The 12,540-nt window shown below is 52.9% G+C and overlaps 5 protein-coding genes across 5 annotated transcripts; 3 read left to right on the top strand and 2 right to left on the bottom strand.

Moving 5' to 3' along the window:
* Window positions 1-712: 712 nt before the first annotated feature.
* GUITHDRAFT_109908 (hypothetical protein) lies at window positions 713-2,175 on the top strand (the record flags this gene model as incomplete). Its single annotated transcript, XM_005831047.1, has 8 exons — window positions 713-796; window positions 850-929; window positions 981-1,036; window positions 1,293-1,344; window positions 1,674-1,707; window positions 1,871-1,920; window positions 1,972-2,040; window positions 2,097-2,175. The coding sequence occupies 8 exons, from the start codon at window positions 713-715 to the stop codon at window positions 2,173-2,175; spliced, it is 504 nt and encodes a 167-aa protein (XP_005831104.1).
* A 1,172-nt stretch (window positions 2,176-3,347) lies between these two features.
* GUITHDRAFT_139973 (hypothetical protein) lies at window positions 3,348-6,698 on the bottom strand (the record flags this gene model as incomplete). Its single annotated transcript, XM_005831046.1, has 18 exons — window positions 3,348-3,386; window positions 3,626-3,688; window positions 4,266-4,307; window positions 4,345-4,482; window positions 4,517-4,595; window positions 4,764-4,918; window positions 5,255-5,317; window positions 5,425-5,478; window positions 5,529-5,594; window positions 5,665-5,709; window positions 5,759-5,800; window positions 5,874-5,921; window positions 5,968-6,036; window positions 6,160-6,210; window positions 6,272-6,346; window positions 6,390-6,440; window positions 6,519-6,586; window positions 6,638-6,698. The coding sequence occupies 18 exons, from the start codon at window positions 6,696-6,698 to the stop codon at window positions 3,348-3,350; spliced, it is 1,209 nt and encodes a 402-aa protein (XP_005831103.1).
* Window positions 6,699-7,340: 642 nt separating this feature from the next.
* On the bottom strand, window positions 7,341-8,466 carry GUITHDRAFT_153064 (hypothetical protein). Its single transcript, XM_005831045.1, has one exon. It carries the CDS (start codon window positions 8,429-8,431, stop codon window positions 7,436-7,438), a length of 996 nt encoding a protein of 331 aa, XP_005831102.1. The 5' UTR covers window positions 8,432-8,466; the 3' UTR covers window positions 7,341-7,435.
* A 780-nt stretch (window positions 8,467-9,246) lies between these two features.
* On the top strand, window positions 9,247-9,968 carry GUITHDRAFT_109904 (hypothetical protein; the record flags this gene model as incomplete). Its single annotated transcript, XM_005831044.1, has 2 exons — window positions 9,247-9,594; window positions 9,639-9,968. 2 exons carry the CDS (start codon window positions 9,247-9,249, stop codon window positions 9,966-9,968), a joined length of 678 nt encoding a protein of 225 aa, XP_005831101.1.
* Window positions 9,969-11,241: 1,273 nt separating this feature from the next.
* On the top strand, window positions 11,242-12,156 carry GUITHDRAFT_109903 (hypothetical protein; the record flags this gene model as incomplete). The annotated part of the gene is made up of 1 exon (XM_005831043.1): window positions 11,242-12,156. One exon carries the CDS (start codon window positions 11,242-11,244, stop codon window positions 12,154-12,156), a length of 915 nt encoding a protein of 304 aa, XP_005831100.1.
* Window positions 12,157-12,540: the final 384 nt, after the last annotated feature.

Raw genomic sequence — 12,540 nt, 5'->3', positions numbered from 1 at the left:
GACTACACGTTCTCCTTTTTCATCGTCATCCAACAATCCCCTCCAACACCACATAATCCTCATCTCAAGTTTATCTCCAGGGCTTTCCGAGTGATGCGCCTCTTCGGAAGACTAGCTTCTCTTCGCCTCGTGAGCCCACCAGGAAGCGAGTTGCCTGTACTGACGTCTCGATGTGATTTCAGATCATTAACTCCCTGTGCTCCTCCATCGTCCCTGTTCTCAAACGCGTTCCTGATCATGTTGTTGATAACTTCCATCTATGCGATCTTGGTGTGCGCCAGGTGTTGTCATGGCATGTTCCAGGTGATCCATATGACAGGCCGTTAATTTCTTCGGGAGTACAAGTCCAGAATACTTTGGGACTTTCACTGCGGCGCGAGAGAATGAGAGAGAGAGAGAGTACTGGTGAGCGATGGGGAGGAGGGGGGGGGGGTTGGTAAAGATCGAGCGAGCGAGGGAAGGAGGGAGAGGACAGAGTGAGACAGAGACAGAGACAGAGAGACAGAGACAGAGACAGAGAGAGGGAGAGGGAGAGAAAGAGGAGAAAAGTGACAGGTAGAGATGAAAGGAAACTGACAGTGGTGGAGGGGAGGATGAAAGGCAAAGACAGGAAGGAAGAAAGGCAGGAGAGAGAGCGTGCTAGTCCGTCCAAACCATCATGTTAATTGCATGGCAGGGATTATAACAGACCGGTGGCATCGTCGCATGAAACATGGCGGGAAAGCGACAGGCAGAAGGATTTTCCCACGTAGTCCATCCCTTCAAGTTTCCTTCAGCAACGGGGATCACACCCGCGGTACCTCGTTCTCCTCCTTGTGCCCCAGCGCATGTTGACGTCCTTGTATGCAGCTGTCCCGCGGGAGGAAGGGGGAGCAAGATGCCGTAAGGAAGTTTGTCGTTCCCCCGATACACGGTTTCGAGAACCTCAGGTACAGCAGGCTGTCACTTCCTCTATGTCCTGATGCTCCGGTGCTGGCTAGCTCCTTCGGGGGGAAGTATGGGGAGAGCAAGGTGTGGCTGACTTCTAGATATCAAGGTGAGTGATGAGGCGATGAAGTTTTGGTCTCGATGTTTGTCAGTCCCATTATCTCTCCTCCTGTCGTCTCCGTCTCTTCCTCCTCGTCGTCATCCTTCATCTCCATCTCCTCCTCCTCCTCCTCCTCCTCCTCCACCACCACCACCACCACCACAATCTCCTCCATATCCGTCTCAATTTCTGCCACTATTCCCCGTGTGGCTGTCTCCCTTTGGTTCCCTTCCTTAGGCGGCAGACATGTGATATGCTCCTGCAGAGGTCACATCGAGGAAGGGCAAGAAGAAAGGATGGCAGACGGAGAGATTTGGGTAAACCTCCTCCCCTTCTCGACCCCCTTCCCTTGCCTTCTCTCCCTCCCTCCCTTCCTCCCCTTCCCTTCTCTCCATCTCTCCCTTCCTCCCTCCCCTCTCTTCCCTCCCTTCCTTCCTCCCCTTCTCTCCATCTCTCCCTTCCTCCCTCCCCTCTCTTCCCTCCCTTCCTTCCTCCCCTTCCTCCATCCCCTCCCTCATCACACATCTCAGGCAACGAAGAACGCCTCGGGTTGAAACAACCATCAAGTAAGAATCTCTTCAAAGATCTTTTCATGTCTTGATGTCCGTTACTGAGATACTCGTTTGTTGATGAGTTTCCTTTCCAGACCTCCCTCAACTAGTCGATCGCAGTCAATCCAGGTAGTCTTGTACCTATCTTGAGTTTTTGTTGTCTTGTGTTGCTCCTACTGCCCAGATTCTGTTGTGCTGTGTTTTGTTGTTTCTCCTATTGAGGTTTGTTTTGTTTTGTTTTGTTTTGTGTTCCCTGCGCTGGATTTTGTTTGTGCCTGATAACGTCGTTCAGGGCGTCACATGGAGGTTCTTGAAAGATGTCCGGACAACAATTCCCTTGCAGTGAGAAGCGATTTCACACATGAGCTCGTGGCGTGACTGCGGAGAGCTCAGGAAGCGGGAAGACAAGACCTTGGACGAGCGTGAACTTGACGGAATGTACGATGACATGGACTACGAGAAGTGAGGGAGGAGGGAGGAGGCGAAAGTTTTGTTTCCGACCGGCTGCTTGCCCGCAGGCTGCTGATGGAGCTGGACGCGGAAGATTTAAGGAAACAGTACGTCAAGTTCCAGCAGATACAGCGGGTTGTCACCTGACCCCTCCACCTGACCTCCTTCCCCACCCTCCCTCTCCTAACCTTTGTTCCCTCCGTCATGCTGCCAACATGCCACCCCGCCGTTTTCGTCCCTCGTCGCTGACCGCCGTCCCTGCTGGCAGGGTGGAGTGGAGGAGCAAGAAACTCCAGCAAGCCATCAGGTATGAACCTCGCTTCCCCTCAACTCGATATGATCCGCATGCCCCGCAGAACGCTGTTAAAGTTGCGCAAGAGGAAAAGGAGGAGGAGGAGGAGGAGGAGGAGGAGGAGGAGGAGGAGGAAGCCGAGCAAGGGGAGCAGGGGAACCAACAGGAGAAGGTAGAGCACAGGCGAGATCTGTGTTGCCTCCCCTTACCAGCCACAGGTGACTGCAGCCCTACCAGCTCGAACTTCGTCAGCGCCGCAGCCAAGAGGTAAGGAGGGTGCAACGGTCGCTGCTGCTGCTGCTGAAGCTCAAGTGTAGTCGAAGACATCATCCCTCCTATCATCTGGCATGCTCCGACTCGCGTCAAAATCGCAGAAAACCTCCCCAACGAGCTCAGGTCCCCCTCCCCCTCCTCCCCCTCTTCCCCTCTCTCCCTACCCCTTCTACTCCCCCTCCTCCCCCTCCCCACCCTCCTCCTCCTGCCTCAGCATCTCCCGCCTTCATTGTCGTCCCTGATATCATCCTCCTCCTGACTACTTCTTTCGTTGCTATTCCTGCACTCTCTCTTCCACTTCTCTTGCTTGCATTCGAGGGCTGCGAGGAGCTTCGTTTCTTCTTCCTCCTATGACCCCCTCACCCGGTTCTGATTCTCTCGTCAGGCATGAAGCTGACATGGACGAATCGTTTGTCAAGGATCGGCGGGTAGGAGGAGGAAGAGAAAAAGAGGAGGTCAGACAGGGTGTAACTAGCAGCAGGTGGTCCCGGACTTGTGGGATCGAAAATTTTTGCCTGTCAGCTCTCGATCTGTCATACCCAGAGTGCCGAAAGACTCTCCTAGATATCGATCTCTTCACTACGGTCCTCCTCCTCCTCCTCAACCTCTCCATCCTTTCTCGTCCTTCTTCCTCCTTCTTGTTTTTCTCCTGCTTCTTTCCTCCTCCTCTTCTCTCCTCGCTGCCTTCCTCTCGCATCTCCCCTCGCCCCCTCTCCTCCCCCTTTCTCCTCACTCTATCTTCCCTCTTTTATTCTCATCCTCCCCCAGGAGCATGGTACGTCCCGGTCGATTCCTGGAAGGACATGGTAACGGACGCAAGGCGGCGACAGACGAGGAGCAGAAACGGTCCTCTTCTCTCCTTGTCTCGTCCACGTCTTCTTCTCCTCCATGACTGCATCCTAGCTGTTTCTGCTGCATCCAAAGAATCTAACCTTCTCCGCTCTCCTCCTCCTCCCCTCTCCCTCTCTCCTCCTCCTATCTCCCTCTCTCTTCGCTGTTCTTCCTCTTCTCGTCGCCCCTGCTTGTCCTCACGTTGTCGCCGATGCAGGAAGCATGCCGCAGATGACGGGGAAGGAGGAGGAGAAACTGATGAGCCTGATGGAGAAGGTGAGGGACAAGGGAGAGGGAAGGAGGAGGATGGTGAAGGGAGGGGGGGGGAAGAAATGAAGAGGGAGGAGGGAGGAGGGAGGAGGGAGGGATAGGTAATGTTTTTGTACAGGCACAGGACGAGATTGTAAAGCTTCCAGGAAGCAAGATGTAAGGGGTGGATGAAGAGAACTGAGGGAGGGAGAGAGAGGAGGCAGTGACAAGGGGAAGTTGTAGGGAGGTCGAGGATTCAAGGACAACGCCAGGGAGGAGGAGAGTGGAGGAGGATAGAGGATTTAGCAGAGGAGGCAAGGGCCAGGAGAGAGATGAAAGGAGGGAGGGAGAGAGGAGAGAGGGAAGGGAACAACCAGAGAGAGAGAGGGAGACGGAGGGGGGGGATGCTGGAGGAGGGGGAGGAGAGCAACCAGGCTTGTTCGGGTGAGAAAGTTACAGGTTCTATAAGTTCTTGAAGAATCAAAACCTTCGCGTGCCCTCCTGCCTCAAGGGTATCGAGACGGCTGAGGAGAGTTGACGGGGAAGAGGGAACGACTCATAGCAGGATGACTGCATGTCTCTCCGAACTTACTTCCTTTCTGATCAACACTTGTACTTGTTCCTTACTTCCTTTCTGATCAACACTTGTACTTGTTCGGTGGTGAACAAACCTTGTTTCTAACACACTCTCCTCGCAACAAGATATCGAGGCTGAATGCACCATCTCTTTGATCTCCAGCAAGCACACTCTTCAACTCTCGGTCATTTCCCTCCTCACCATTTTCCATCGGGCCCTCCAGCTCCCAGGCCTGTCGTAAGGCATTTGACAAGGCTAGACGTCACCTGTAGATCGTCACCCTCCACCGGGAAGAGACTGGAGACGAACAAGACTCCACTTTCTCCTCCTGCTCCAGCATCTCTCCTGCTCCATCCAACATATCTCCCCCCCCCTCTGTCTCCCCAATCCATTCCAACCACCTCCTACCCCTTCACCTCCTTCCCTGACCCCTTTTCCTTCCTCTGCCCTTCCCTCTCCCCACCCATCCTTGGACTCCCTCCTCTACACCTCTACTTCTCTCCTCCTCTACACCTCCACTTCCCCCTCTCCTCCTCTCTTCCTCTCCTGACCTCAGCGATGTCTCCCTTGTGGTCCAGATATTCCTGCACGGGACCCCCGGGGTGGAGGCTCAGGCCGTTGGCGCTGTTGTCTACCGCACACACGAGGACGTACGGCAGACAGAGCTCCTGTGAGAGGCGGAGATGAGGAAAAGAAAGTCGGGCAAGAGCAGGAGCAGGAGCAGGAGCAGGAGCAGGAGCAGGAGCAGGAGCAGGAGCAGGAGCACGAGCAGGAGCAGGAGCAGGAGCAGGAGGGGAAGCGGGAGCGGGACAAAAAAGAGGAGGAGTAGAAGAAGGAAGAGAAGAAGTCAGAGTTCGAGGTCAATGTCGCTTCTTGACAATCAAAGTGATACACAACTCAGTCAATACAAGGTGATGTCAGTATCAGTACAGTGACGATGTTCATGGCAGGGCAAAACGGGAGGAGGGAGATGATGGGGAGAAGTACGAGCAAGGGGAACAAACCTGCGCTAGTGTCCATTCCGACGCGCACGTCATCCCAACAATGTGCCCCAGTGTAGCATAAGTCTGCAGGATTTTGCAAGTCACACGCAGAGAACGTAACATCTGGGACTTGACAAAATCATGAAAGCACTCTCAAACTCTCGAGTGGAAGTCGGGTAAGCTTACAACACCTGGATCTCAGATCTGGTCTCAAACCTCGGGCCGCAAGTCTGGACGTAAGAGAGCTGCAGGTGCGAAGTCAATCTACTGACACCATTCAGTCGGAACTTGCAACCTTCACGTCAACTCCAACTTCGCAACCAAACACCGACGGCCAGTTCTTCTCCTCTTGTCCCTCAGCCTTTTTTCGTTGAGCAGTCAGTCTTTGAGGACAAGAGACACGTTTCTGATCCTCTCCCGAGCTCACACACCATCTTGATCTTTCCTTGATGCTCTTTCAGAACAGGAGCGAGAACCTGTCCGCAAAGTTCATGTCATGCCATGGTCAAGGTTGAAAATCGCCACCTTCTGAACCCACGAACGCATGTTGACCCAATCGCTGTCATCCTGATGGGGGCTCAGCATCATCCTTGTGTCCTTGAGAGATGCATCGCGTCTCGTATGCTCAAAGTCATCACACCTTGGAGGCCGGAGCGAAATGAATCTTTCCTTCTTCAACCCCCGATGGCTGCAGCAGAAAGTCGTCAGAGGCAGCTACGGTTGATCGCAAGCACCTGGAATGTGCCCATGGGAATCTTTCCCCAGAAGGTGACGGGAGCTGAAAACGAGACATCAACGACTCTCTGTCAGGAGGGAGATGCTCTCTTGCCAGGAAGGACAAACGCGTAATCGTCAGGCATGACGATGGAGCCAACGGGGACCTGCTGATGTTCACGAGGGGAGCAGGACGGAAGCAGGCATGGCACCGTCTTGGGACGGAGGGACCCAGTCGACCCGATGGCACAGACACCTTTGACCTGCACAGAGTCCGTCTTTCTCCAGACAAGATACACGTAGAGAATAGGGAGCATCGCGTACGTTCAGCTTCTTGAGCCCGTAGAGAATGACATGGAAGTCGACGACGTGCGGGGGGGCGTATGTCGCCTTCCCCGACTGAGCAGCACGTTAGGAGCGCTCCTTGCAACCTTCCACGTACCTCATCCCAGCTCGTGCAGAGATGACGATTGACAAACAGAACTCTCTTCTCCTGGTCCAAAAAGGAGATGTTGACCAACTGCGGGAGCAAAGCCCGTCATGGCCGAGGCAGCTCCAGGTTTCATCTCACCCATCCCAGAGAGGTCTTGAAGGAGAACCTCTCCTCTCCTGCAACTGTCACTCCAGACCCTCCGATCACTGGTAGGACAAGTCTCCCTCAGCAACGTCAACTCGAGGCTCGTGAGTGACCTGCATACTTGGGCTTCGACACGAGATCGTCGGGGAGAGGAGGATACGCAGGCGTTTGCATCGCTGATCACATGTAACATTAGGGTGATGTGGGATGTCCCTTCCCCACAACCGCTCCTCCTCCGCGTCCTCGTCCTTGCACCTTCTTGCCTTTGCTTCCTTTCGCTCCTCCTCTTCCCCCTCGTTCCAATCGCCGCCTCCTCCTGACCCGCATCTCCTTCCGCCTCGTACTGCACTACCTTCCAACATCATGGCATGCAGAGATACAGCTCCTCTCCTCGGCCTCCTCTAGCTTTGCTCTGCTGCTTGTGTTCCCTTGCCTCCCAACAAAGCATCCTGCTGCTCTCGGCCTCGGATCCCTTTGCCCTCATCCCCGCTTCGACCACACCGTGAGGTTTGCCTTCCACGCACTGCTTCCACGCAGCAGTCCACGCAGCTTCCAGGTTGCCTCCTGGTTTGCCTTCCACTGTTTGCCTTCATCCCCGCCGCTTCGACCACACAGTGAGCTAAAGAGCTACTCAGTACCTTTGAAAGAGCTGGCAGCTGAAGAGCACTGTAAAGAGACAGGTTCAACGCAGGTTCAACGCCGCTGGTTCAACGCCGTCAACACTCGGACTGGGATGACTAACGCCTGCCAGCGCGCTGGGCCGGCGGCCGGTCCCGGCTCCGACGCGGCCAGCAGGAAACTTGCCGCAAGTTGACTCAGTGAAATCAACAGTTTATATACAGCCAGCACACCGCTTCAAACCCATGACTCATGATTCCTAAGTTTGACCCCTACCTGCTTTCTACCGTACTTTATTGAGTAGGGCCCAACTGTCCGCCCTCCCTCCCCTTCATTATTTGTTCAAAGGAGTTGAGTCTATGTCTCAGCATCAGCAGAGAGTTGCTGGCTGCAAGGCTTTCTAGCCTGATCCTCGCCGCCTGCTGCCATAGCGCTGTAGCACATGGACCCCCTGCTAGTCCTCCTTGCAGGCTTGTAGGCAGCAGCGAAGTTGCTGGCATCCTCGTCATCAAAGGTCTCAACCCCTCAATCTTGATTGCAGGCTTTATCTGCGCATTTGGCTCTTCCCATCCAGGCCTGGTCTGCTCGTCGACGCAAGGGTTCGAGCGCTTGTTTGCATGAGTAGGTAGAGGGTAACACGTGTTGTGGACTTGTGTCTGGGCCTGAGTCAAGGCCTCCAAAGACTTGCAGACAAGCATCTGAAAAGAAGAGAGGTTCGGAGGGGAAACGGATGAATTCTCCCGAGTATCGTGTTGCTGTGATGGCTGTGAGCAACCATCCTTCGATATTGAACAATTGGAGTCTTCGCTGCCCATCGAGAATGTCGTAGACGGGGACGACGAAGACGAAGCCAGGTCAAGAGGTGAAGACGAGCTCGAGCCTTTCTTGGTCTTCAACTTGTTCTTTGAAGAGACGGATGCGAGAACTTCGTTGACGTTCTTCTTTATGTCCGTCTGAGCCCTTGATCGAGGCTTCCTTGGTTTAGAGTCAGTCCTACCTAGAGGCCGCCCAGGAGGACGCTTGTTACTCTTCTCGTACTGCTCCACCTCCGCCGGTGTCCACAACGGCATAGTAGCCTTTACCCAAGTTCGACGATCCCAGACATCTCGAACGGACTTAGGACTAACTCCATGCTGGGCGGCCACCAGGGAGCTGTGAGCCGATTTTTGCTTCGAACTAAAGGAGATCTTTCTCTTTGCAAAGATCTCCACAGCGATTTCTTCGGATATGACGGCTCTTTTGTCTTTCTGTCTTGAGTCGCCTCCTGATGCTTGCATCGTCTCTTCCATCCTTGCTCGTGGTCACCAGTTACCTCAACTTTTTCTTCCCCTTCCCTCCTCTTGCCAGGCACTCCGCAGCACCAAATTTACGTTTGGTGGGGATATATTTTCCCCACCACCCTACTCCCTCCGTCTCCGCACAAGTCCAAGAAGGTTTTCTGACATCACCCCACCCCTCAACTGCCACTACCCCCAAACACATCCTCCCGATGAAAACACTCCTTCTCGAAACTATTCATCTTGAGGCCGACCGACGAGAAGAGAAAAGACAGCGAGAGCCAACCCTTATACTGCCCACTGCTGTCCTCCAAACTTAACTGATACCTTCACTTAACTGCGCGAAGGACCATTCCCCCGCGCCATGCCAGCGATGTCGCTGTGGCCGCCGCCGAAGGAATGAGACGCATACCGGAACGCACCCGCGATGATGGCAGCGAAGGACAGGGAGGCCTTGAGCTGATGAAAGATCCTGGACCGGATGCGTTTGCAAGTCGGATCACCTGAGACGTCTTGCGAGGCCGAGAGACCATCCAGCGCTGCCGTTTCGTTCATCCAATTGCATGGGTTGTTCGCTGGGATGGGCTGGTCCATGGTATATGAAAAGCTCACGACGATGGGAATAGATGTGAAGGCAATGTTGATGGACATGCTTCAGGTCCGCGTAGAAAGATATGCCCATACCAACAATCAAGATTTCGAACACGAGGATGTTGTGTATAAGCAGAGACCTTTAGTGGGGGTTGAGTCCAGGATCTCTTCCTCAAGCACATCTTTTGTGGATAGTACAGGTAACCTCTTGGTTAGGTCCAGATTCGGTGTATCTAATGGATGCGGCGTTTCAGCCGTCGGTCAACTCTGTCAGCGACGACGTGGACATATTGCAGCAGCGGATCCAGCTGTACTTGCGAAGCGACGGCCCGTACAACGTGCAAGAGTGTCTGGAGTACAAGAGGCTCATGCTCGCGATTATCAAGCATCGTCGACAGGGTACAGACCCACCCGACCGATGCTTTCTGGACAACCTTGGGTTGATCGTACAAGAAGGAACAAGCTACACGCTCTATGTGCAGGCACCAATCATCGAAAAGCACGAAACTAAACGTCATTTGTATGACGATTCAGATACAAATAAAAGAGATATCTTACTGTCGGGCATGATCTGTGCAAAGGTGGTATGTGCAGCAAGTTTGATTTTGTCGGTTCTGTGTCCATACAGCTTCAGCAGAATAAACGGGCATTCAAGGCATCCAGCAAGGCCGTCTTTTGGGCGGGCCCTTGCTCGTTGGTGTGCGACAAGCCCGCGAATGATGCATTTGTTTTCAAGGGAAAGGTAAGTGACGTCTGTCTGCAGGACGTTCAGATCATGAAAGTTATGCGCTTTGCCACGCCTCCGTCGGAGATCAAGAATAAGCAGGAGGTTGGGGATGTGATTAAGGATATCCATGTCGGCACTGTTTCACTTGCCACTGCGACATGGCATTCCGACGGTTCGGCTTCACTGACTCCGGGCGGACTCGGAGTCACTCACTGTTCAACCGTTAAGTGAAGGTATCAGTTAAGTTTTCGCCGTTCAAGTGAAGGTATCAGTTAAGTTTGGGGGACAGCAGTCGGCAGGAATAGGTTTGGTTCTCGCTGTCTTTTCTCTCCTCGCCGTTTGGCCTGACTGACACTGAAGATCATAACTCTCGGCTGAGGCCGCCGTATTCGGCCCGGCCCGAGCGCGAGTCCCGGGAGTCCGATTGCCATCACACTGCCACTGATCCCGAACTTCCGAGAGTCAAAACCCGGGCACTTGCGTTGAACTTGAACTTCAATGAGGGCACTGCGGCAATGCCTACAGTGGCTGTGTCGGAGCTCGGCACTGCCACCGTCGAGTCACACGGCACTGCACGGGCCGGGCCCCGCACTCAGTGCGGCACTCACCGTTCAGCCGGTAAAGGCGGCGGGGCCGACTCGGAAGCATAGTTTTAAACTTCATATCGGAACATCGAAAAGGCTTTTCTTTCAAGTCAAATACTTGAAATTTGAGGGCCAAATTTCGAGATGAAACCTTGTGGTCTGGGATGAGTTTTTGCTTTTGGCAATAAATCCTCCCTGACTACCATGTGCTGTCTACCCTGGGTTTCACCACCCCACCTAGTACTGAAATTTCAAGCGTACCGACATGGGACTTTGATCCTCTTCTTTCGGTAAAAAGTACCCCCCCTTACATGATTAGCACGTCATGACCCCTTTCTTTTGATCACCCTACCCTATGAATCCTTCGTGGATGAACAAATCCTCCCCAACTACCCTCTGCGCCTTTTTTTCTCATGAGGTTGAGGGATATGGTTGTTTCCTTTGGCCTTCAACCTACTCATAATCATATGATCTTCTTATAGGAAAATACCATATAGTCTTACCCTCACCCCATGGTCCCTGAAAAGATTCGTATCAATCACCTACCACCCCACCTACACCCTCGGAGAGGAGAATCCCACGGAAACGTTGCGATTTTACTTTCCCTGAGAGTTTTCCCACTGAAAAAAAATGTTTTAGAGAATACACCCACCCTCATCCAGAACTCACACAGAAAATTAGGGGGTGGAGGTGGTATCGCGGAACCTTTTGGAGGATGTATCGATGTGAAAACGTGGGTACTCATAAACAGTGGTAGGGCAGTGGTAGGGGTAGCTATTTGGACGAGGGGGATGAGGTATGCTTGACCGGGATGAACAAATGAACAAATGTGTGCCCGAAGAGGATGAGAAGATGAGAAGAGGAAGAAGGCAGGAAGAGTGAGAAAACAAAAATCGAACAAGACTATGTCAAATTCTAGTATGGCGGAGGAGACCGAGAAGGCGGAGAACAAGGACAAGAGGGCTGTGATCTCGGAAGAGATCGCTGTGGAGATCTTTGCAAAGAGAAAGATGAACACGAAATTTAAGACCGCAGACAGCTGCTTGGTGGCAAACGAGTATGGTGTTAGCTCAAAGTCCGTCCGAGATGTCTGGGATCGTCGAACTTGGGTAAAGGCTACTATGCCGTTGTGGACACCGGCGGAGGTGGAGCAGTACGAGAAGAGTAACAAGCGTCCTCCTGGACGACCGTTGGGAGTGACCGACTCCAAGCCAAGGAAACGACGATGTCACTCACACAAATCTGATCAGACTCTCCGGAAAAAGGTTGCTGAGTCAAGACGTCAACAACCCAACGATGCGTCGTCGTCGTCGTCGTCGTCATCATCGACCTGTTACTTCAACTCATCGTCATGTTCGTCGTCATCATCTGAAGCTGGGTCGTCGACAGTAGACAACCAACATGCAGCACTTGGTCTGCCCATCGAAGAAGCCAAGTCTAGGATTTTAGCTGCTCAGCCATTCGTCCATCAACGTCCAGATGCCCAGATTGTTGGCTTGGAGGCTCTGCGGAATCTTCAGCCACCGACAGGAATTGAGATGCTCTTGGCTGGCAATCAAGCATGGAATCCCCCGCTGCTCCAAAGCCAACCTTTTCTCTTGTTGCAGCCTGCAACGAGCAGGCCAATACTTCCCCTGCAAACACACACTATACTGCCATCTAGCACACTGAACACGGGAATTCCTTTCGATCAGCCTGCGCTATGGCCAGGGATTGTCAACATTGGCATTGCTCAAAGAATATCAGCCACCAACACTCTCCTTATGCTCAACCAGGCATGCATCTCTTCGACTCAGAACAAGCCGGAAAGTCAACTGAAGGATGGAGGAAGGTGACGAACAGGTTCGATCGAAGGTTTCCAATCAGTCTTCTACCTGGACAAGCAAGAAAGTTTTACCATGTATGATAGGATACACAAGATGCATCATAAGGCCAAGAACTTGGATGATTCTTGGCCCCCACGAAAAAGATTCGCTGTGCAAATTTACCGCTGTGTGTTTTTCTTTCCCAGCTCAATTTAATCCTTTCTGCGAGCTAATAGCAGCTTGCCAGTAATAACAAACGCACATAAAAAGTTTCCTACATTGCTGAATAGAATTCATAAGATTACCTTGTATCTCACTTGGCAACCTGTTCAGGACGTGAGCTCCAATGATGTTTGTGTATCAACCGTGACTAGCTTCGGCGATAGCGGCATGCGGCAGAGTCGGCTGAGACCC

This window comes from Guillardia theta (assembly GCF_000315625.1).
Source record: "Guillardia theta CCMP2712 unplaced genomic scaffold GUITHscaffold_42, whole genome shotgun sequence".
NCBI classification, from domain to species: Eukaryota; class Cryptophyceae; order Pyrenomonadales; family Geminigeraceae; genus Guillardia; species Guillardia theta.
The sequence above is the reverse complement of the archived record's forward strand: the minus strand, read 5'-3'. Positions and strand labels throughout refer to the sequence as shown.